Source organism: Epithele typhae (assembly GCF_022376455.1).
Source record: "Epithele typhae strain CBS 203.58 chromosome Unknown BXZ73scaffold_118, whole genome shotgun sequence".
Lineage (NCBI taxonomy): Eukaryota > Fungi > Basidiomycota > Agaricomycetes > Polyporales > Epitheliaceae > Epithele > Epithele typhae.
This window is the reverse complement of record NW_025954309.1, coordinates 49,672-70,006: the sequence shown is the minus strand read 5'-3', so window position 1 is coordinate 70,006 and position 20,335 is coordinate 49,672. Positions and strand designations below refer to the sequence as shown.

The 20,335-nt window shown below is 60.3% G+C and overlaps 5 protein-coding genes across 5 annotated transcripts; 3 read left to right on the top strand and 2 right to left on the bottom strand.

The window, feature by feature from the left end:
• Window positions 1-1,167: 1,167 nt before the first annotated feature.
• On the bottom strand, window positions 1,168-8,791 carry BXZ73DRAFT_93276 (AIP3-domain-containing protein; the record flags this gene model as incomplete). The annotated part of the gene is made up of 8 exons (XM_048026626.1): window positions 1,168-2,411; window positions 2,466-3,512; window positions 3,599-3,909; window positions 4,046-4,143; window positions 5,858-5,960; window positions 7,959-8,013; window positions 8,070-8,335; window positions 8,736-8,791. The coding sequence occupies 8 exons, from the start codon at window positions 8,789-8,791 to the stop codon at window positions 1,168-1,170; spliced, it is 3,180 nt and encodes a 1,059-aa protein (XP_047871679.1).
• A 681-nt stretch (window positions 8,792-9,472) lies between these two features.
• Window positions 9,473-12,020, top strand: BXZ73DRAFT_93275 (MFS general substrate transporter; the record flags this gene model as incomplete). The annotated part of the gene is made up of 12 exons (XM_048026625.1): window positions 9,473-9,544; window positions 9,609-9,775; window positions 9,853-10,013; window positions 10,063-10,134; window positions 10,187-10,204; window positions 10,256-10,322; window positions 10,434-10,579; window positions 10,654-10,926; window positions 10,977-11,128; window positions 11,187-11,348; window positions 11,403-11,799; window positions 11,854-12,020. The coding sequence occupies 12 exons, from the start codon at window positions 9,473-9,475 to the stop codon at window positions 12,018-12,020; spliced, it is 1,854 nt and encodes a 617-aa protein (XP_047871678.1).
• Window positions 12,021-12,884: 864 nt separating this feature from the next.
• BXZ73DRAFT_93274 (uncharacterized protein) lies at window positions 12,885-15,849 on the top strand (the record flags this gene model as incomplete). Its single annotated transcript, XM_048026624.1, has 4 exons — window positions 12,885-13,009; window positions 13,049-14,162; window positions 14,255-15,458; window positions 15,515-15,849. The coding sequence occupies 4 exons, from the start codon at window positions 12,885-12,887 to the stop codon at window positions 15,847-15,849; spliced, it is 2,778 nt and encodes a 925-aa protein (XP_047871677.1).
• A 390-nt stretch (window positions 15,850-16,239) lies between these two features.
• BXZ73DRAFT_107647 (uncharacterized protein) lies at window positions 16,240-18,323 on the top strand (the record flags this gene model as incomplete). Its single annotated transcript, XM_048016973.1, has 3 exons — window positions 16,240-17,628; window positions 17,682-18,203; window positions 18,276-18,323. 3 exons carry the CDS (start codon window positions 16,240-16,242, stop codon window positions 18,321-18,323), a joined length of 1,959 nt encoding a protein of 652 aa, XP_047871676.1.
• Window positions 18,324-18,374: 51 nt separating this feature from the next.
• BXZ73DRAFT_107646 (uncharacterized protein) lies at window positions 18,375-20,007 on the bottom strand (the record flags this gene model as incomplete). The annotated part of the gene is made up of 8 exons (XM_048016972.1): window positions 18,375-18,671; window positions 18,730-18,861; window positions 18,925-19,033; window positions 19,090-19,243; window positions 19,311-19,413; window positions 19,476-19,710; window positions 19,789-19,831; window positions 19,899-20,007. 8 exons carry the CDS (start codon window positions 20,005-20,007, stop codon window positions 18,375-18,377), a joined length of 1,182 nt encoding a protein of 393 aa, XP_047871675.1.
• Window positions 20,008-20,335: the final 328 nt, after the last annotated feature.

Genomic DNA, 20,335 nt, shown 5'->3' with positions numbered 1-20,335 from the left:
ACCTGTCTTCCACTGGCGCATCCGACCCAACGAGGGCAGACACGGATCTACTTCTTGGGCAGTTGCAGCGGCCGAGGAGCGTCTGACGACGTCGACACCCCGATCACCTTCACGATCTCAGCCGTATCCACGCACCTCCCTCTCTGTCCTCACTTCTCTCGTCCATTCCTCGCGTGAACATGACGCAGGTCGTCTAATACGGCCTATCGAAACTGGGCAACCCTCGCAGTCGAGATGCACAAATCCCTCCGGCTCTGCTGTGGTCTAGTTCGCAGCACCACCGAACTTTGTCTCTACGCTCGGTCACGACCACTCTTCGATCACCCACGTTGAAGCAACCCTTCTCACGTTAGAAATGTGGTCAAAACATAGCCAATAACCCTGGTTGGGAACTCGTCGAGCGTCCAGGGCTAGTTTGGCTAGGCCAATGAGCAGGTGCGAGTCGTCCGCACCTCCTCCGTTGATCTGTTCTCTCCTTCCTTACCTCGTCCAGACTCTGCTGACCTGCACGCTCCCATCGGCCACAGTTTTGGTCCGCCGACGTCCATCTCTCTCGCGATGTCCTAGATTAAGCGTTCGCGGGTTAGATCCAAGTGCTTTGTGTTCGTTGGCGCGTTTGTATACATACCGTAGGACTCGCAATGACATGGAACGAGCACTCTGCGACCAGGTTCACCAGCCTTCGCCGCGCAGACGCGTACGTCCGCTCGCTCGCCGTACCGGCCGAACGCCCGCAACGAGTTCCGATCATACATGCAGGACCACGCAGCAAGAGTATGAAGCGTAGCGATTGCAATGAATACAAAGACACTAAACGGAATATGGCGTAGTCTACACGTACGTACGAGGCAGGGAACATGCAGAGAAGAGAGAGAAGAGACGGAGCATTGCGAGTGAGAGTGAGAGTAATATAATGGGGCGTGACGACGAAAAGCGGGCAGAACGAGGGTGGGCAGGGCGGTCGACGCAGAACAAACAAGAGTGAGCAGCGACGGCCATCTCCCCGTCGGACAGCAGCGACAACGATATACAATAGAACAGTCCACACAAACCGACACAGGTATCGTCCCGCCTGCTCACGCCGCGGCCTCGCCCTCCTTCTCCATCTCCCCGTTCTCCCCCGGTGCGGTGGAGGCGACGCGGTCACCGGCGACGCCAACGCGGAGCTCACCCCACTCCCGTTCGCCCCCGCTGACGCCCCGCACCCCCAGCAGCGTTGAACATCGCCTTGATCGTCAGCTCGTTGCGCCGCTGCCGCACCCGCTCCACCTCCTCCGCCCCGCCCGTCATCCGCAGCTTCTTGCCCGACACGAAACCCTCGAGCTCGTTCTGGAACTCGTCCGTCCGGTTCGCCAGATCTTTCGCACGGGAACGCTCGTTCGCCTGGATAGCCTTCATCCGCGCTTCGGGGTCCACTGCCGCGCCGCGGATCTCGAACATAACCGTCGAGATCCCGCCGTGGCCCTCTTCTGTGAGCGGCGGCTTGAACGCGGGCGTGCGTCGCTTCCCAGAGCTCGATCCGCGGAGCGAGATGACCTTCTCGACGTGACCCAAGACCTCGAGGACGGCCTTGTGGTCCTCGAAGAGATCCTCAAGGAACTCCTCTTGGTGCTGGAGGAACTGCTGCTCCTCGACGATGTTCTGGAGCTCCTCCTCCCACGTCTTCTTCCACATCGGCTTCACCGTCTGGATGTGATCCCGCAGGCTCTGCAGCTCCTGAGTCATCGCGTCCACGTCCCCGCGGACCTGCTTGAGCACCACGGTGCGCGGGGAGACGTTCCGCTTGAGCACGTCGTCCTTGATGTTCTCCACCGTGTCTTGAAGCTCCTCCATCTTCGTCAGCACGCTGCTCGACCGCGTGTCCAGCTTCGCCTTGCCCGTGTCAATGTACGCACGCGCGCCGCCGACCTGCGCGCTCGCGAGTTGTTTGACGGTCGCAGTCTGCGACCTGAGCGTGCCGAGAGAGTCCTTGGTGGACCTCATGAACTCGGTGTAGAGCTGGCGCATGATGCCGAGGTCGCGCCGGAGATTCTGCACTTCGTCGAACTGCGTCTTCAGGTCGGACACGACCCGGGTCGTGTACTCGGACGCGCCCGTCATCTGCGGTTGTAGCGTCGTCCCGGTCCACTGCGGCGCGAGGGGTTCCATGGTTGGCGGCAAGCCTGAGATGGGCTCAGCGCTCTTCTCGCGCTTCGAGGGAGTCTTCTGGTCGGGGAGCATGCGCGATATCCGCCGAGCTGCGTCCCGGAACACGGCTTCGGGCGGTCGCGGCGCAGCGGGCGTGGATTCCATCGGCTGGGCGATGATGGTCGACGTTCTGCGATTGCTAACGACAGCGGTTCGAAGGTCCTTGATGTCCTGCTGCAGCGACGAAATTTGCGTGTCGATGTGCTGCTTGATTTGATCAAGCGCTGGGGACGTGGACAGTCAGTCACCGTGCTCTCGCTCAAGAAAAGGTGACTCACGCTCAATGTTCAGCGATAGCAGCACCTTCGGCTTCACCTCCTCCACATCCTCCAGCTCGTACTGCACTCCGCTCGCCGGGTCGCGGATGTAGATCGGGGGGAAGTTGTCCTGGCCCGGCGAGTACGAGAACCGGTCGACGAACAGCATCCGTAGCGTCGACAGGGAAAGTGGCGGTTCGAGCTGGACCTTCTTGACCTCCCGGCCGACCTGGAGAAACACTTGAAATGGCTTCCCGGGCTCATACTCCGGCTCGCGCGGCACCTCCGGCGTTGCTAGCCCGTTCACCATCTCGCTCGACCCCGATGAGACGACCACGGCCGGCACTGGGGACGGCGCCATGGGCAACGGTGGTACCGGGGGCGGCTCCTCTCCCTCTTCGATCGCGGGGGCACGATTCCGCTGCGACCGGGTCCCCTTCTTGCGCGGACTTGCAGTCTCGCCATCCTCCGCGAGCGCGGCGAGGTCGCCCGGAGTGAGCTGTCCGTTCGCGGCGAGCAGTGAGCGTCGGTTGCCCGCACCGGTCCCTCCGCCACCGCGCTCACGGACGGTGCCACCGGTCATCTTGGAGATGTTGTATGTCGAGAAACGCTTCGACGCGCGCCGCTCGAGCGCCTCGGCCTTCTTGAGTGCGGCGAGCGACGTTTGGACCGCGGGAGCTTGTTCGAGCGGTACGCTGTCGGTCGGGGGGCTGTTGGGCGTCAAGGGTTCCGGGGGTGGCGGCGGCGGCGTAGCACTCTCTTCGATCACGACGGTGGGGGGAGAAGGGACGGGCGCGTCCACGAGCGAGAATCGCTTGACATGGCTCGGCACGGGGGCTTGCGTTGGCGGGGCAGAGGAAAGATCGGGCGGGGGTGGGGGAGTTCCAAACCCGTTGGTTTGGCTGCGCGGGTCGCGCGGGAAGTTGGGGTCGGCGGAAGAGGTGGAATACGCACGGGGAAGCGGGACAGACATAGAGGAGCTGACAGACTGGCGTGGTTGTACAGGTGTTGACGAGCGCGCTGACCGCGCCTGGTCTTCGGGCATGGTGCCCGGGGCTGCAAAGCCGCCTATAAACGGCTCGAGCTGGGCGTTCGGCATAGGCGGGGAAAGTGTGCCGTTTTCCTGGCCCGTCGTCTCCGTCTTTGAGGCGCACCAGAGTTCGATGGGGTGGTGCTTCGTGGGGGAACGTCGTTGGAGGGTGTGGGGCGACGGGAGGACTGGCGCGATATACCGTCCTCCCGCACGCTCCGTGAACTGCGGGAGTCGCGATCGCTGCCGTTTCCGCTCTTCTGGTCGGAGACGATGCGCCGATATATCGACTGTTTGCCGCGCAGACCTTGGAGCAGACTTGTGATAATCTTGCGCACCTCGGGGAGGAAAATCTCGAGATTGTTCGTTGTTGCCTCCTCGGAAAGACAGGACTCGAGGACGCTACGGAGGTCTTCTGGCACGCCCGAAAGCTCACTGAATGGGCGGGTACTTATAGAGTGTACGGGCAGGCAGCAGCGTGGCAGACGCACCTCATGTCGATTCCGAACGCACTGAATGCGGCAACAGCGGCATTGAAGTCGTTGCCCAGCCGGACATAAACGTCGCTGACTGGTTCTCATCGACGATGTTCTTGCTCCATTGTGTGAGGGATTCGAGGAGGACTTTGATCGACACCAGTAATCTAGTGACTGCGGACTCGACGGCGGGCTAAAGAAACCGTCAGCGAAAGGCCGCAGGTATGATGGAAGGACAAGATGAAAGATGATGAACAAAACGCATTCGCGAAAGGACGGACAGTGATGATACGCGAGAAAGTTGTGGGTGATCACATCACCTGGTCCGAACCAGGTGCACCTCCCGCAACGTCCCACCCGGTGTGCGTAGCATCCAACGCGATCTCTCGCTATCACCCAGGGCGCATATAGGCAGGGGGTATATGCAGAAACGTCCCCCCATTGCCCACACGATCTCGGCCATACGAAAGTAAAAGAGGGGTTGTGACACTGACGGAAGGCCGCGACGCAGAGCTCGCCTTCATCATCCACGGATAGCGGACGAAGATGTAGGGGAGCGCAACTTTCACGGGGGTGGTGCGGTTGCGAGAGGACGAGGAACGGGTAGCAATCATGTAGGTTCTGGGAGAGGAGGATGTGGTGAGGTGGAGATGGGTGAAGGGATTCAAGAGCAGGGATCCAGGTCTTTCAGGCGCAGGGGGTGTGAACGGGGAGGGGATATAGGGAAGGTAGGACGAGAGGAGGGGGCAACATCGGGGATCCAGATGGGAAACTGCGCCATCTTCTTCGTGGACAGACGGCGGACGGTTGCCAGTTCGATAGGAGTGGGAGATGATACGAGCGCGAGAAAGGTGCGATGGGCGGTGAAGGCATGCGCACTTACGTTGGGTTGAGAGCGGGCCCGTTCGCTTCTTGAGGAGGAGGCGGAGACGGTGGAGGAGGTTGACTGGTTCGTCGCACGCCTCGAAGAATGTGATGTCCGCGACGACATGGATGAGGATTCTGAGGGATAAAAAGGAGAACAGGAGCGGTGGAGAGATGGCCAAAGGCCAGGAGGAGAGGAAGGGCAAAATGGAGGAAGGGAGCAAACGGCTGAGCGTGTTAGGTGCACTCGCAAAGTGCTCGGAAGCTAATCGAGGGCTTATGTAAGTATGGTGCGTTTACTTACCACTTCTGCTACATGCTAATGTTTCAGCACTTGGACTCGCTTGAATTCGAGGTTCTTTACGCCCACTTTGCTGTTCGCTCTTCCTTGGCCGTGCTCATGTGGAGTCGCTAAAGCACGGGTGCAGCACGCTCCCAGTACTGTATACGTACTTCGCTTCCGCACGTTCCTAGCGTCCTTGAGCTCCCCGAGCAAGAGCAGGTCTTCGACCGCGAGCTCGTCCGATGTCCGTACGGTTTTGTCATGATTGTATCGTCGTTCATGTTGCGTTCATGTATCGAAAGCCAATGTAGTCGACGAGATCAGCGTGTCATGGTCTATCCACAATCCAAGACCATCGGTTCACACGGATACACAAAGTGCTCACGAAGACACAAGATACTCATGTAAGACGCATTAGCCGGCATACTGTCTGCCTTTTCCTCGGAATGTCTATGACCAACTTGCCCTACTCCGGGATCAGTTTTACGAGGTAGGCCCAAACATTTCCAAGGTATCTGTATGGAATCCATCAAAGTCGAACCCACCATCTACCAGCCCTCTCAGGACCGACAAGTCATCCACGACGCTCTGCATACGAGTATAGCTGAACGCGCTTCGGAGGCCGGCTCTCAATCACAGACCACGAGAATGTGCGCAACCGGTTCCCCGCCGCCGCCCGCCGCGAGAGCGCATCCATGAGCGCGTCGCAGCACGCCGCCGGCATCCTAGCAGGTTCCTTCGCTCCTTTCGGCGCGCGCACCTCGTCCTGGCCGTGCACAGGCGGCATGTGCAGACTTGACGTCGAGCGCGCGTAGCTTCGGACAACACAGCGAATCGTCTTCCCGGCTCGTGGTGCTGAGGGCCTCCAGCGCGGCGACCGCCGCGAACGCGCGGGAGAACGCGCGAAGCAAGAGACCCCGGACCGCGGTGTGCGTGCGCAGGACGGACAATGGGCCGCGCAGGCTGCACAGGGAGACGTCTGAGACGGAGTCCTGGATGCAGTCAAATACGAGGACCCGTTCTTCTGCGTCGCTCCCTTCTACGCAGTCGAGGCTAAGGATATAGCGGTCCATCCATGGGATAAACGGGTCATGAGGAGCAGCCCTTCAACGCGCGGGAGCGCGCGCTGGGCGGCGTCGGACGCGACAATCTCTTCCCAGAATAGGTCGTCCGGGATCAGCCTGCATTGGAATTCGAGCGAGGGATGCGCGGGTACCGAAAGCAGCCCCAGGACCGCAGCGGTAAAAGCGGATCAAGGTCGATGGCGATGAAGTCGAGCTCGCGCAGGGCAGGCAGAATGGCCTTCATCGGCGACCACAGCGGTGGGGTGGCTTGTCCGAGGTCTTGCACAAAATCCCGCAAGGGGATCTCGACCTCGAAGGTGAGGACCTCAAGCGAGTAGCACGTTCGCAACGCAGTGACGAGCTGATCACCCGGGCTCAGCGGACCACGGCCTCGTGTGTTGTGACAGCTCGGGCTCCGGCGGGATGACGGTCCGCAGCTGGAAGATGGGCTCCCTTATCACCGCACGGATCAGAGTTGGACGAGCGAGGTGCAGGAAGAGGTCGAGAGGGACATATCGCAAGTCCCGGAGTGCGGGGAGCTTGCCGATACTCTCCACTGAAGGGCCCGCCGAAGAGGAGGTCCGGGGCGACGCCAGCGTGCCGCTTTGCTTCTTGGTGACCACCGCCAGCGTTTCGATACTTGCGTAGCTGTGTTTTAGCAGTGCGGACAACGATCGAAGATCACCAAGACCACGATCTGAACGTATAGCTCAACCAATCGACCTGCGTGAGGAGCGAGGGCGTGTACAATGGCCTCGGGGACTTGTTTGAGAGTTAGACGAGGGGATGGAACTTGATTGGGTGAGGGCAGTGGTCAGGTCTTGGATACAGCGAGACCGTTTCGCGTCCTTCAACTTGTCCCATCTATGAAGGTAGCCAAGGGACCATCCTCGGATTCGATGAGTGTGGCCCAGAGGCAGGGAGTATTGAGCACGATAGAGCGCCATGCGCGGCAGATTTGGCAGAGGGTCGTCAACGTCCGTTGGGATGTGATGTGGTAAATAAAACACTCGACGAGCATCTCCGTGGGAAGGATGCGGTTGATGGCTGTGGCGGCATTGTGTAAGAGAGGAGGGTGAGGACAACGAGACGGTATTCGTTGGCATGTTGGAGGGCGAACGATGTAAGTCGTTGGCTGACAGACCGACCAGTTGGAGCGGATGGACGTCGGTAAGTTGTGTGTAAGATCAGGATAGGGGAGAGCATCATCCTCGGAGGAAGGCATTGATAAATATTGGGTGCTAACGACAAGGTGGAGAGATTAGCGGATGACACCAAAGAGTTGAGAAGGTGGAGACACTTGCTGCAATAGTAAGAGGATATGAAAGCTCGAGCGATGCGGCATGCCCCTTGATCTCCTGAGTCGTCCGACTTGACCTCTGCATCGCCCACCCACGTGGCGCCGGCATGTGCAACTTCACGTGGACAATTGAACTCAAGTTGGGATCTTGAGGCTTGAATATTTGAATGGCGGTACTCGACTTTCCGCTACGCATGTTCCATCAGGTGGTAGCCGTGATTGCGATGGGCTGGAGCTTCGAGCCTTGATCACGACCAGCGGGCAAACAAGAAGGACGCGCGGTGAACCATCTGGCATGAATACTGTCGAATTGGTGGACGTGCCTCCGAGGCCTCCACAAAGATTACGCTCGCAAAAACAAGACGAGTACAACGTACGACTGACCACGACCCTCCCCATTGTCCTTTCACAATTCGGGCCGATCGATGAGCCCACAGTCCGCTCTGGCTACGAGCCAACGCATCCTCGCCGTTGCCATCGCGCAGCACATTCATGACTTCCAGATGAGGATGGCGAGAGAGCCGATGTAGAAGTAGATGAAGTGCTTCGTCTCTGCGCAAACGGTCAGCCCCCCCTCCACGGCGCAGAACACTGTGCAATGCACTCACCGTGCGTGACATAGGACCCAAAGTTCTTGCCGACGACGACGTGCCAGGTGGGCCCGTGCTGGCGGTCAAACTCCTTCTTGATCTGCGCCGCGATGTCCTTCTCAATGTTGTACTTCTCCAGCGCCGCGCTCGCGACGTCGACCGCCTCCTGCTGCATCTCCTCGCTCATGTCCACGTTCTTGATGATCGCCTTCGGCCCGTTCCCCCCGTCCTTCGCCATCGGGTCGCTCGACGTCGGCGCGTCCACTTTCTCGCCATCGCGTGTGCTAGTGGGGGAATACGGGGTCGTCAGGGGTTCGTGGGGCGTCCTGGCGAGCGCAAGGTAGTCAGACACGGCGAGAAGAGCCTTTTAAAGGCCGAGGGACGTACGGGGCAGACGGCGGGCGAGCGAGGTTTTGCGCGAGGTGGGGGAGGAGAGAAGAGGGAGCTTTAGCAACGCGTGCCTCAGGACGCGCGCCAGCCTCAACGCGTTGGCCGCACGCGGGCACCGTCCCGCACCTCCCGCACCCCCACATGCTCCCACTGGCCGCGGCCCCGTCCACACCCACGCCCGCATCGATGTCCGCGCTCTTCCCGCGAACCTTTGTCCGCACTTTGCCTCGATCGCGCCAATCACGATGTGCCTCAACCCTCCCTTCCCACTAGTATGCCGTCGACCTCACGCACAAGCTTGTCGCCAGGTTCGTCCCGACGATGCGGACGAACGGAAGCGCGATGCCCATCTTTTTTAAAATGTCAATCATTAATATCCCGCGTGCGGAGTACAGGTGCGCTTTCTACATGGGTGACCGGTCGACCCTTGGTTGGCGAGTGTTCTCAGCCTGTGGACCTGCATCTTAGGGCTGTTTGCACCTTCGGTTTGTGGGTGCTCGTGGCCTGTGCCGCTGGGCGGTCTTTCCACGCCGTGCTTGCGTTCATTTACCCACTTGCCTTCCCCGTTCTGCGCGTATACTGTAAAGCGCCCCGATTTTATCCGCGAACGTGAATGCGCCGTCGTTCTTCGTGATGAATGCATTAAGTCTTGCAAGTAGGCTTCGGAGGCGCTGCAGGGAGTCGAATTCGCCCCATAGTGCCACTAGCGCTCGTACCTCGCGCATTCAAACAGCATATGTATTAACTGCGGTGTGAGTGCAATGTGGCAAGTCGCCAGGTAGGAGGTACATAAGTTGAAGGAGACTTGGAGAGATGGTCGATACATGGTCCGACTTTTATGTAAGCCAGAGGGTCAGTGACGGCGCCTGGACCAAAGTAAACGCTCGGGCCGGGAATTTGCTTCCGCAGGCGTCTGTCGGGTGATCCCGCATCACATTATCTGATAAGATGGCGCACTACTTATATTGAGCCTCCTCCCCCGCCACTTTCACCATGCCACCACCTGTCCCTCGTCCTTCTCCTTGCCCGCCATGTCGCGCCGCGGCTACGTCCGCATTCCCCACGAGCCCTCCGACCCCGATCGCCGCGCGAGCCTCTCCCCCGTCGGTCCGTCCTTCTTCCCCCCAAGTCCTCGTCTGCTCATCCCACGCCCCGTCCAGATTCAAGCCCCTACGCCGCCGCGAACCGTCCCCGTATGCTGTCCGCGGTCGCTCCGTTGGTACCATCAACTCGGTCGCGACCATCTCCTCCAGGCTCAGTCTCGACATTGCCCGCGAGCTCCAGGCGGAGCAGGATGCCCATGCCGGTGTCCAGGCCGCAGAGGCCGCGGAACAGTCTTGGCCGGGCATTCTCAGTGGCTGCTGTACCTGGGTCCGTCTTCCGTTTTCCCACCCCTCATCCTCGCTTCAAGGCTTGGGCTGATGCGGGCCGGCTTCGCGTGCAGCATCGCGCTGGCGTCGTATGTATACTCGCTCGACAACCAGACGACGTCCAACTACCTCCCGTTCGCGACCTCCTTCTTCGGCGCACACAGCTTCATATCATCCATACAAGTCGCCCAATCTATCATCGGTGAGTCCTCTCTGCTTCCTGCGTGTCCCGGAGGCCAACGCCTGCGTAGTTGCATGCGGGAAGCCTGTCATAGCAAAGGTCGCCGACGTCACCTCCCGCGCGACTGCGTTCATTGTAGTTCGTGAGTATCCCCTTCGTTGTGATGTTTCCATGTATTCACTTCCACCCCTTAGTCCTGTTCTATGTCACCGGTGCGTCATTCCGGATTCTTTTTCAGGAGCAGGTCGTAAACTCTGCTCCAGGATATCTCGTTATTGCCACCGCATTCCATGTTGGCTTTGTTGCTCTGGGCATAATTTGCTACGCCATGTACGTCCTCCTCTCCCTCCGCATTCACACCGTGCCGACTCTTTCTTTCAGCGGATACACGTGTGTCCACTTCCCCACCGGTCACCCTCGTCACTGAATAGCGGCCCACAGCGGACTTCAATTGCTCACCTCTGTAATCATCGCAGACATCACCACTCTCAAATGGCGCGGGCTCGTCTCCGGGATGACCTCGATACCCTTCCTCTTTAACGCCATCATCGGCTCCAAGCTCGCCGACGCCGTTCTCAAGCCTGGGGGTGGCGCTGGGGGTGTGAGTCATCGCGATTCCGGTGCCGTGAGCTTCACGTTATCTGACATTCATGCACCCCAGACGCCATGTTCGCCATCCTCGTGCCCGCAGCGCTCCTGCCGCTCATCCTCACCCTGTTCTGGGGAGAGCGCAAGGCAAAGCAGCTCGGGCTGGTTGAGACCCCGCCCCCCGGCGAAGACATCGTTCATCACGTCAAGGCCGGCTGGGCACAACGCGCTTGGCTGCTTGCGGAGCAACTCGATCTCGTCGGGCTTCTCTTGCTCGCCACTGCGGTTGCGTGCATCTTGCTGCCGATGACGCTGGCGCGGAAAGGGAAAAGCTCCTGGGCAGATCGTACGTGTTCCCGTCTACCTCTCGCGCGTCCGCTCTCACACCGCGCACAGCGAGCATGGTTGCCATGTTCGTCTGTGGCTGGGTACTCCTTCCTGTCTTCGTACTGTGGGACCTGCGCTACGCGAAGCGTCCCGTCATCGCGATGCGCTTCCTTGCGAACCGGACGGTTGTGTGCGCAGCGTGGATCGGGTTCTTCGACTTCGTACGTAACAGACAGTGTTCTTCCTCGTTGCTGTGCTGACACTCGCCTGGTCCTGCAGCTGTCCTTCTTCCTCACCTTTACATACCTACAGTCCTTTGTCCTCGTTACCAAGCCGTGGTCGATGACGAACGTGTTCTACTTCGGGCAAGCGCAGACTGTCGGGTTGACCCTCTTCGGTATTGCCGCTGGGATTATCATGCGCTTCACGCACCGATATAAGGTCCGTCTACTTGTAATCTACTGTCCTCCCTCCGCTTACACTCTTGGTTCACAGCCCCTCCTGATCATCGGCCTCTGCATTCGCATCGCTGGTGTTGCCCTCATGATCCACGCCCGGTCTGACGTTGGCACCGACGCCTCGCTCGTCTGGACGCAGGTGCTGCAAGGCCTCGGCGGCGGCTTCGCCGCGGTCTGCTCCAGCGTCGGCGCACAGGCGTCCGTCCCGCACGCAGACGTGGCCATGGTCATCGCCCTCGTCCTCCTCTGGACCGAGATCGGCGGCGGCGTCGGTGGCTCTGTCGCAGGCGGTATCTGGGCCGCGGTCATGCCCGGGAAGCTCAAGGAGAAACTGCCGGAGTTGAGCGAGGCGGAGCGCGCGGCGCTGTTTGGGAGCATCACGGACGTGCGCAAGCGGCCGCTGAGCCATCCGGTGCGTGCGGGCGTCGTGGCAGGTGCGTGGCTCGTCGTTCTACTCTCCTGGGCACTGACGCGGGTTCCGGCGACAGCATACAGCGACACGATGGAGATCATGGTCGTCGTCGCGACGGTGCTGAGCGTGATTCCGCTCGCGCTGTCGTTCCTGATGCCTGACTGGTACCTCGGGGACGCGCAGAACGCGGTGGAGGAGCTCACGGTCTCGGCGGACGAAGAGCCCTATGAAGACGTGCTATAATGTTATGTACTGATGTAATGGATAATAATTTCTTTGGTTCAATCATCTATATCTCGAGTCGTGGTCAAGTTCGTCAGCCAATACGGGGTGCAAGCGCAGGAAGACATGGCGGTCCGCGGCCTGGCTCCGAAGTTATTCCACGACGGCCTTCTGGGAGAAGGGTACGACGGTCTGGTGATCGTGGTGATGGAGTATCTGAAGGGCAAGACGCTCTTCCAACCATACGGTGCGGCGCGTGCCATCCCTGCCGCGACTATATCCGCCGCGGCGACCGCGCTGGAGACTTTGAAGGGTCTGGGTTACGTGCACGGGGACGCCAGGCGGTGGAATATCATGTAGGTCGACGACAGGATCCATCTGATCGACTTTGACTGGGCGGGAAAGGCGAGTGAGGTACAATACCCTGCTCATGTTAGCCCGCACGTCTTGTTGGTGGTTGGGACGCAGGAGTTCGACGTGATTACGGAGGAACATCAGGATATGATGCTCGCTCTCATAACGCCGTAGTAACCTGTAGTCGAAGTTTGCGACAATGCGAGGCGCAGTATGCATCCAGTTCAACGCCTATCGCGGTCACGGCGTGGTAATAGTACCAGTGCTATAAGACCATTTGACTCCCGGAGAGTCCGTTCACGCGTATCCTCACGTGACCCAGCGTGTAGCCCCACGTGACCCAGCGTAAAGAAATGCCGTTGCAGCGGCTTTGCATCTCTTTCTTCACGACCACGACCTCTCTCGCCACCCTCCAGTACTGTCAGTGCCAGAGTCAGCCCGCGAGACGTCCTGTTTCGACGACGCTCTTCCAGCACACCGCCTGTGGTCGCTGGTCGACTACCGCAAGTTCGTCCTGTCCGCAACATCACTATGCTCTTCATTCTTTTCGCCCTCTCCGTCACCATTGCCCCCGCCGGCGCGTCCTCTCTCGCTGTCGCCTACCCGCTCGAGGACCAGCTCCCACCCATCGCGCGCATACACACTCCTTATTCCTGGTCCATGTCTCCAAACACATTCTTTACCGATCCCGACAGCCCTCTCACCTTCTCGTCCTCCATCCTCCCCTCCTGGCTCTCCTTCGACCCCGCCACCCTCTCTCTCTCTGGCACCCCCCAGGACGACGATGAAGGGCGACCGCGCGTCACAATCATCGCCTCCAATGGCGGCGCCGCCCATGCTTCGTCCTCGTTCGACCTCTGCGTCACCCCGTACCCTCCGCCGACGCTCCACATTCCTATCGAAAACCAATTCCACCGCGAAAATCCTTCTCTTTCCTCTGTATACCTCGTCTCCAACCGCTCCTCTCTCTATGGCTCTCGTCCAGCCCTCCGCATCCCGCCGAAGTGGTCCTTCAGCATTGGCCTCGACTACAACACATTCGACGCCAAGAACAACCTCTACTACGACGCCCGCCAGGCCGACGGCTCCCCGCTTCCGTCCTGGGTCAACTTCAACACACGCGCCTTGACATTCAACGGCGTCACTCCAGCGGCGGACAACACGACTATGCCCCACACGCTCTCGGTCGCCCTCCATGCCTCCGACGAAGAGGGCTACTCCGCCGTCTCTGCGCCTTTCGATATTGTCGTTGCAGATCACGACTTCTCGCTTGACGGCGAAACCAACTCCGACTCTCTGCCGACCATCAACGTCACTGCCGGTCAGCCATTCGAGCTCGCCCTCAACTCTGCTGTCGACTTCATCGGCGTCCAGCTCGACGGAAAGTCTGTCACCCCGGACAATATCACCGCGCTGGAGATCGACACTTCGGACTTGGAGAGCTGGCTCAGGTACGATTCTTCCACTCGCACTCTCAGCGGAGAACCCCCCTCGGACTTCAAAGATGCTGTCCTTCCCGTCCTCTTGGCGTCGTCCGTCAACCAGACCTTGTCTACCGTCGTCACTTTGGTTGCGGTCCCGTCCTTCTTCTCCAGCGGCGACCTAGATCCGATTCTTGTCACTCCCGGCGATGGCCTCACCTTCTACTTGGCACAGTATTTTTCGAACTCCTCTGACCTTGGTACTCCTGGCGACGTGCAGTTCGGTGCCTCCTTCGACCCTCCTGCGGCTGGCGACAACTTGCAGTTCAACGCTTCCTCCTTCCTTGCTGGGACGGTGCCGAAAGGCGTCTCGTTCGACCACATATCTGTGACTTTCACTGCTATTCCCGCATCACCCGGTCTACGTCGCACACACACCTTCCCATCTCCCTGTCATCGGCGGACTACACTCGCCAGCAGAACAAGCATGGCGCCAAGGGCCTCTCCGACGCTGCGCGGAAAAAGCTTCTTCTCGGCCTTGAGATCGCCTTTGCGCTCATCAGCGTCTTCGTCGGCCTCGCGATCGTCTTTGCATGCATCCGCAAGTGCGCGCGGGACCAAGACTCGGTGATCATGGGCGAGGAGGGACAGCGCGCGTGGACGGCGTCGGAGAAGAGGTGGTATGGGATTGGGATCGAGGTCAACGGCGAGAAGTGTACTCCGGAACTCGGCACAGAGCCCCGCCAGGAAGGGACTTTCGGGAGCGCGCTGTCGCGGATCCTAACGCGCACCGCGTCTAGCCGACCAAGATCTCCGTTGAGTCCTGTCGGTCTCACGACGAGTCCGCGGATGATCAAGAAGGTGGACTTCATGGGTCGCGCCCGGCGCATGGTCAGTGACCAGTACAAACGCGTCGTCAGCGGGCCGAAGCGACCTGTGATATCCAAGCCGGTCCTCATCCTGACCAGCGACGACAGCCCCGCGTCTAGACTTGGCAACATACCTACAACTGGCTCCGCGGGGTTGCTCGGGGTCGGGCTGGGCTCGCGCGATTTCAAGCCGCTGGACGACTCGAACTTCAGCCAGTATGCTCCAAGCGGGCCGACAAGCCTCGCGACTTCGTCACCCACGTCGTCGCACGACGCACCGTCTATCCCACGGCGTCGCCTGGACTTTGCCAGCCCGCGGCCGCCGATGGTGATCACGACGCCACCGGAAGCCCACCTCCCGGACGACGCGCAACCCGACTCAGCCGCGTCCTCACTGAAAACATCATCCACGCACGAAAGTGATGCTATCGTGCAACGCGCGACGCGCGCGACGTCCGTCCGCAGCGGAGCTTCGGGCATGTCCTTCCACGTTCTCGGCCGTGGACACCCGACACTCGAGAGCGCGCGCCCGCGGCTGGTGCCATTTACGAGCGCGACACGCGTCCCGGTGCCCAAGGTGCCGACGTCGTCGTTCTCTCCCGACATGGACATCGAGGAGGAGGAGACGCGCGTGGGGGCCAGCGCGGGCCCGACGCGGCGCGTGGCGAGCCAGGTCGCGCGTGTGTTCCGCGGGCAGCGCGGCAGCACAGCCGAGCTGCCTGCTCAGCCGAGCGCAGACGACCTCGCGACGGGAATGGAGTACGTGCGGGCGCTGGGCGACGATGGGCGGAGCTCCCTTGCGCCGTCCTCGCAGGGTGCGTGTCTCGCCTGATTTGCTTCCGCCTCACGCTGACCTCTGGCATCGTCACAGAACGCTCCCCTGCGCTTTCGGCGATGTCGTTCTCTTCGCTCGAATCGTCGGCGGCGTCTCACGGACGTATTGAGCGTGTCCTCGCGCGTACTGGCGAGCGCTTCAAGTTCCGCGTGCCCGTCGTCGCTGCGAGCCGGCGCGGGCTTGACGCGCGGCTGACGTCGGGGCTCGGGCTACCGGGATTCATTCACTTCGACGCGGATGCGGCTGGAGCGGAGGTGTGGGGCGTTCCTGCGGGCAGCGATCTGGGCGTGCATGAGGTCGGGGTGTACGAACGTGGCGGGGCCTGCGTCGGGCGTGTGGTCGTGGAGGTTGTTGAGCGCAAGGCGGCATAGACGACGCGGGAGTTGTACTCACCACTCACCTTAGAAGCTCTGATCGGAGTGTAATATTTCGTTTTGTATGTATGACCTAGATGTATGTTTGAACCCAATGCGACCACACATTTCTATCTTTTCCGCGGCGTGGGTGGCTATCCAAGTGGAACGTCGAACGTTGAAGTCGGAGTATTTGAAACTGCGTATGTCCGACGGAGCGCGTGCCCCGGGCCGCCGGTCTTAGCGTAGCGGCCACGACCACCGAGAACAACAAGTTAGCCTCCCGAACGTGAACGTCGTTCTTTCTACCTGTCAACGTCGAGCGTGAGTGTCTCTGTCTCTTTATGGCTTCAATTTTATCTTATGCTGATTTCCGTCATCTACTCAGCTGCCACGTCATTGCTCCCAATGAACGCTCCCGACATCAACGCCCCGCTCTTCGACCGTTTTTCCAAGGCAGTCCCGACTTCCGTTCGTGCCCAGCTCGCAGGACTTTCTGACCGCGAGATTCAGGCATGGGCCCTCAGGCAGGTAAAAGAGTACCGTCGTCTTGCCTTCGTCCACCTGTCTCTGCACAACGCTGCCGCTCACATCAACCGCATCCTCCCCGCCGAGATCATCGTTAAGATATTTGTGTACCATTTTGAATTCGACCTGAAACCGACGACAATCGCCCAAACCTGTTGTAGCTGGCGCACTATCGCTCTCGATGCAGCCCCTCAGCTGTGGGCTGCGTTTGCCCGGTCGGCCACCGGACCCTTCCGCGACCTCGACAAATGGAACGAACTCGAGGATGACAAGAAATCCCGCCGTCTCGCTACTATGGTGTCTGTCCTCAAATGGTCCAAGCGATTTCCATTCCGTCTCTCCTTCATTAGCCTCCCCACCCCTATCGGAGACGCCCTCGGTCCATACGCCGGCCACCTCGCCGAGCTCCGCGTCCAAATAACAAGCGCAGGGGACGTCCGCTCGCTCTCGTCGCTGCTGAAACGTGGATTATCAACCCTCGAAACGCTCTCGGTAGATATGGAGGAGCGCGGCAGTCTACTGTCATGGAATGGCGTCCTCTTTGAACCGTCCCTCCGCCACGCCCTCGGCAAACTCCCGGCACTCCGACACCTACCTCACGTCCCACTCGACCTCTTCCTCTACCTCTCCCGCCCGACGCTGATCAATGTGAAAATCATAGAACCCATACTTCTCATTCAAGCCGTCGTTTCACAAATCGCAAACGACCGGCGACTTCCGTCATACTACTCTCGGTTTAGCCCAGGTGCGAAGCTCGTCACCGCGCTGCAAAAGTGCGAAGCTCTCCAGACGCTCTCCTTCGAGTTCTCCATACCCCTGCGCCGCCTTTTCTGGGACTTGATCAACAGCACCCCCGCTGGAGCCGCTCTGTGGTTCACGAAGAGAGCCGTGCTGCCGTCGCTCCGCAAGCTGAAGATCTCAGTCAACGGCGATCTGACCTACGTGTCCGTGCTGCTCAAGCTTCTCACGCTCCCCCCGCGTGCCTCTTTCAGTCTCGTCCTCACTGGCGTCCTTCCCGACGACGCTTTCTGGGAAGAGATCGCCGCGGACGAATCTGCCTCGCAACTCTTCTCGTCCGTCGACTCCGTGCGCATCGCGACATTCCCGCCCTCCAACGGCCCCAACAACACGCACCCCACTCTCGTCGTCGCCTGCGAAGGCCCGCACGGCGTTTCCCCTTTCACCCTCGTCTGCACCACCACATTCCGCCCGAACGCTTCCCTCCGCCGCCTGCGCGGCCTTTTCTCCATCCTCCACGCCCACGCTGCCGTCCGCTCCCTCTCCTCTCCCTCTCCACGTGCCACGCCGTCTTCCCCGGCGAGGGCCACCCAGTGGCGCTCCTCTGCGTTCTACCACACCTCACCGCGCTCGCGCTCGTCGCGTGTCCCCACACCGCCGCCGCCGTCGCGTTCCACGCCCTCGGCACGCTGGACGCGGACGGCCGCCCGTGCTGCCCGGAGCTCTGCCGTCTCGACGTCAAGATCAAGGTCGACGTCGTCGCTCCAAACGCCGACGCCGACGTGCCGCAGAGAACAGAGCACGCCGCTGCCTCCGGTCAGCTTTTGGCCGAAGACGAAGAGGGCCGTCATGCTCCAGACGGTGGCGCGACGATGCCGGCGCCCTTGCACGCCGCGCTCGTGGACGCGCTGGCGCGACGGGCAGCGGCGACTGCCGGTCACCGCTTGCACGCGTTATCTTGGAGCGTTTTGAAGTGTTCGTCTTCGGAGGGCGTTTCACCGCACACTCCGGAAGCGTCGGTGTCAGACTTGTCGGACTTGAAGGCGTTGGTGGATGAGTTCGAGTTCAGTGGATTCGAGGAACAGGGTGCGCTGGGTTCGCAGTTCGTGAGATGACCCGATGGATTTGTAGTTGAATTTTGGGAGTAAAGCGCGCTGACTGGACATCCCATATACCAGCATTACGGGCAGTTTACCATGATACAGCACATATTCGCCATACTTTAAGCGCGGCGTATCCCAATGGTCTCGTTTGTAAAGTAATATAATGTAAGTAGCCTACATCGGCGCCGAATTGGTCCTCCCAAGCCCCAACTCCTCGTCCAGCGCATATGCACTAGTCGCGAACACCATGGTCATCGTCGACCCCGAGTCGCACGAGATGCTCCTCGATGGCGGGCACGCCCGCCTGACAAGCACTGCCTCTGCTGGATCACCGAGCGACGCCGTGCTCTTTGCGCACGTCTCGGACGTGACGAGAGGACTGACGGTGATGGCGGGCAGCGACGCGCACACGCGGTCGATGGGAGAGCGGCCGAGCGCAACGAACACGATGATGAGCATGGGGTATATCGCCTGCGCGCCGGGTCAGCTTACGGAGCGCAGATGGGGCATTGGAGTGGGGAAAGCATACTATTATGGGTACGAGGCATATTGTAACGAGGTCGTTCACGACCGTGAGGAAATCTTGTAACGAGGGGTCGTGGGAGGGTTCCCAGGGAAAGGGCCAGACGAATATTAGGCCGTCTGTGATGGCAATAATGAGCTGTGTGGAAGATGTATAAGTGAGGAAGGACGAATGAGCGGGGGACGCGTGGTGACGACGTACCCATAATGCGCTGTAAGCGATTCCGGACTCGACGATGAGAATTAGCGCCGCAAGTGCTCTCGAGCTCCTTGCTTTGCCGTACGTTGACTGAAGGAGGCGTCTATGCTCCCTGCGCTCATCGGCGATCAACATATGCGACTTAATAGTAGACAATGCGCCACTCACCAAGCCTTTACGGAGACCATGGTCGTCGACAACACATTCGTAGCAAGGGACAGAACGACGGAGACGAACCCAATCTTGTCGCTCCCGACGACCAAGACCCCCGGCGCGGACGATGGTTGCAGCTTCAGATCCGTCAGAGAGACAATGGCGCTCACTGCGGATCGGGGGAGAGAACGTTAGCCCCTGGCGACATCTCCAATATCACATATGAAACCACGCACCGAACGTCGCCGCACACAGCACCCCTCCGACCGCGCGGAGAAGTCGGCTGTTCGGCCACACCGCGAGCGCGCGCCACCACACGATCACGTCCCCCACGAACATCTAACGCGGGCGTCCACACGTCAGACACAATGTTGGGCGTCCATGAGGTGGACCAAACTCACGTTCACCGCGAGCGTCGCCGTCGCGCCCGAAGGAAGCAACCCGAAAGCGGTTGCGGGGTATCCGACGGATGCGGAGTAGCTGTCATCGTGCAGCGCGCGTGCCGCCGCAGCGAGCGTCCGAGTTGCGCTAATGAGGCTTGAGAAGGTCAGGCCGACGAAGGTTGTGGTGGACGCGTAAAGGAGGAGGATGGCGAGCAGTTGTATCTGGATGGAGTGGAGGCGGAAGTCGCGCCGGCTGTGGGTCGTGGGTGACACACGAGGCACGGTCGGTCAGAAAAGGCGCAGCGTCAGGATGTCGTACGAGCCCACGCACAGGAGGAGACAGGCAGAGGTTCCGGCGAGCATCGAGACTATGCCTGCATGGGGAGGGGGGTTGGCGTATGACCATAGGGAAAGGGTTGGGCAGAAGTGGGGAAGACGGACCGAATAGACAGGCTGCTAGCGCACTGGAGAGCAGCGCCATAGAGGCCGAACCCTGCGCATAAGTTTGCAGCGCGGCGAGCGCGTCCGCGTTCACCGTTACATTGGACATGTGCCGGAGTGCGGAGAAGAGGGTACGGGGGGAGGAAGGGAATGGGGAACGAGGTGGAGGGGAGATATAAGAATTCGGTGCCCAGCGAGGTCGATGAAATGCGCCGGGGAGCGTGGTCGGCTGGATGACCGGCCTTCTCCTCCCGAAATGCATGGAAGCAATTGAAGACAGCCGCGCTTGGACGGTGCGCTCAAATGAGCGCGCAGCGGGTGTCGTTGGCGTCTGCCGCCAGAGCGTGGATCCGAACGCTGTTCCCTTGGCATGTCTTCTCGCGAGAAACCAATCGCGCTGCGGTGCTGTTGTGTGAAAAAACTCGAGATGAAGTTAG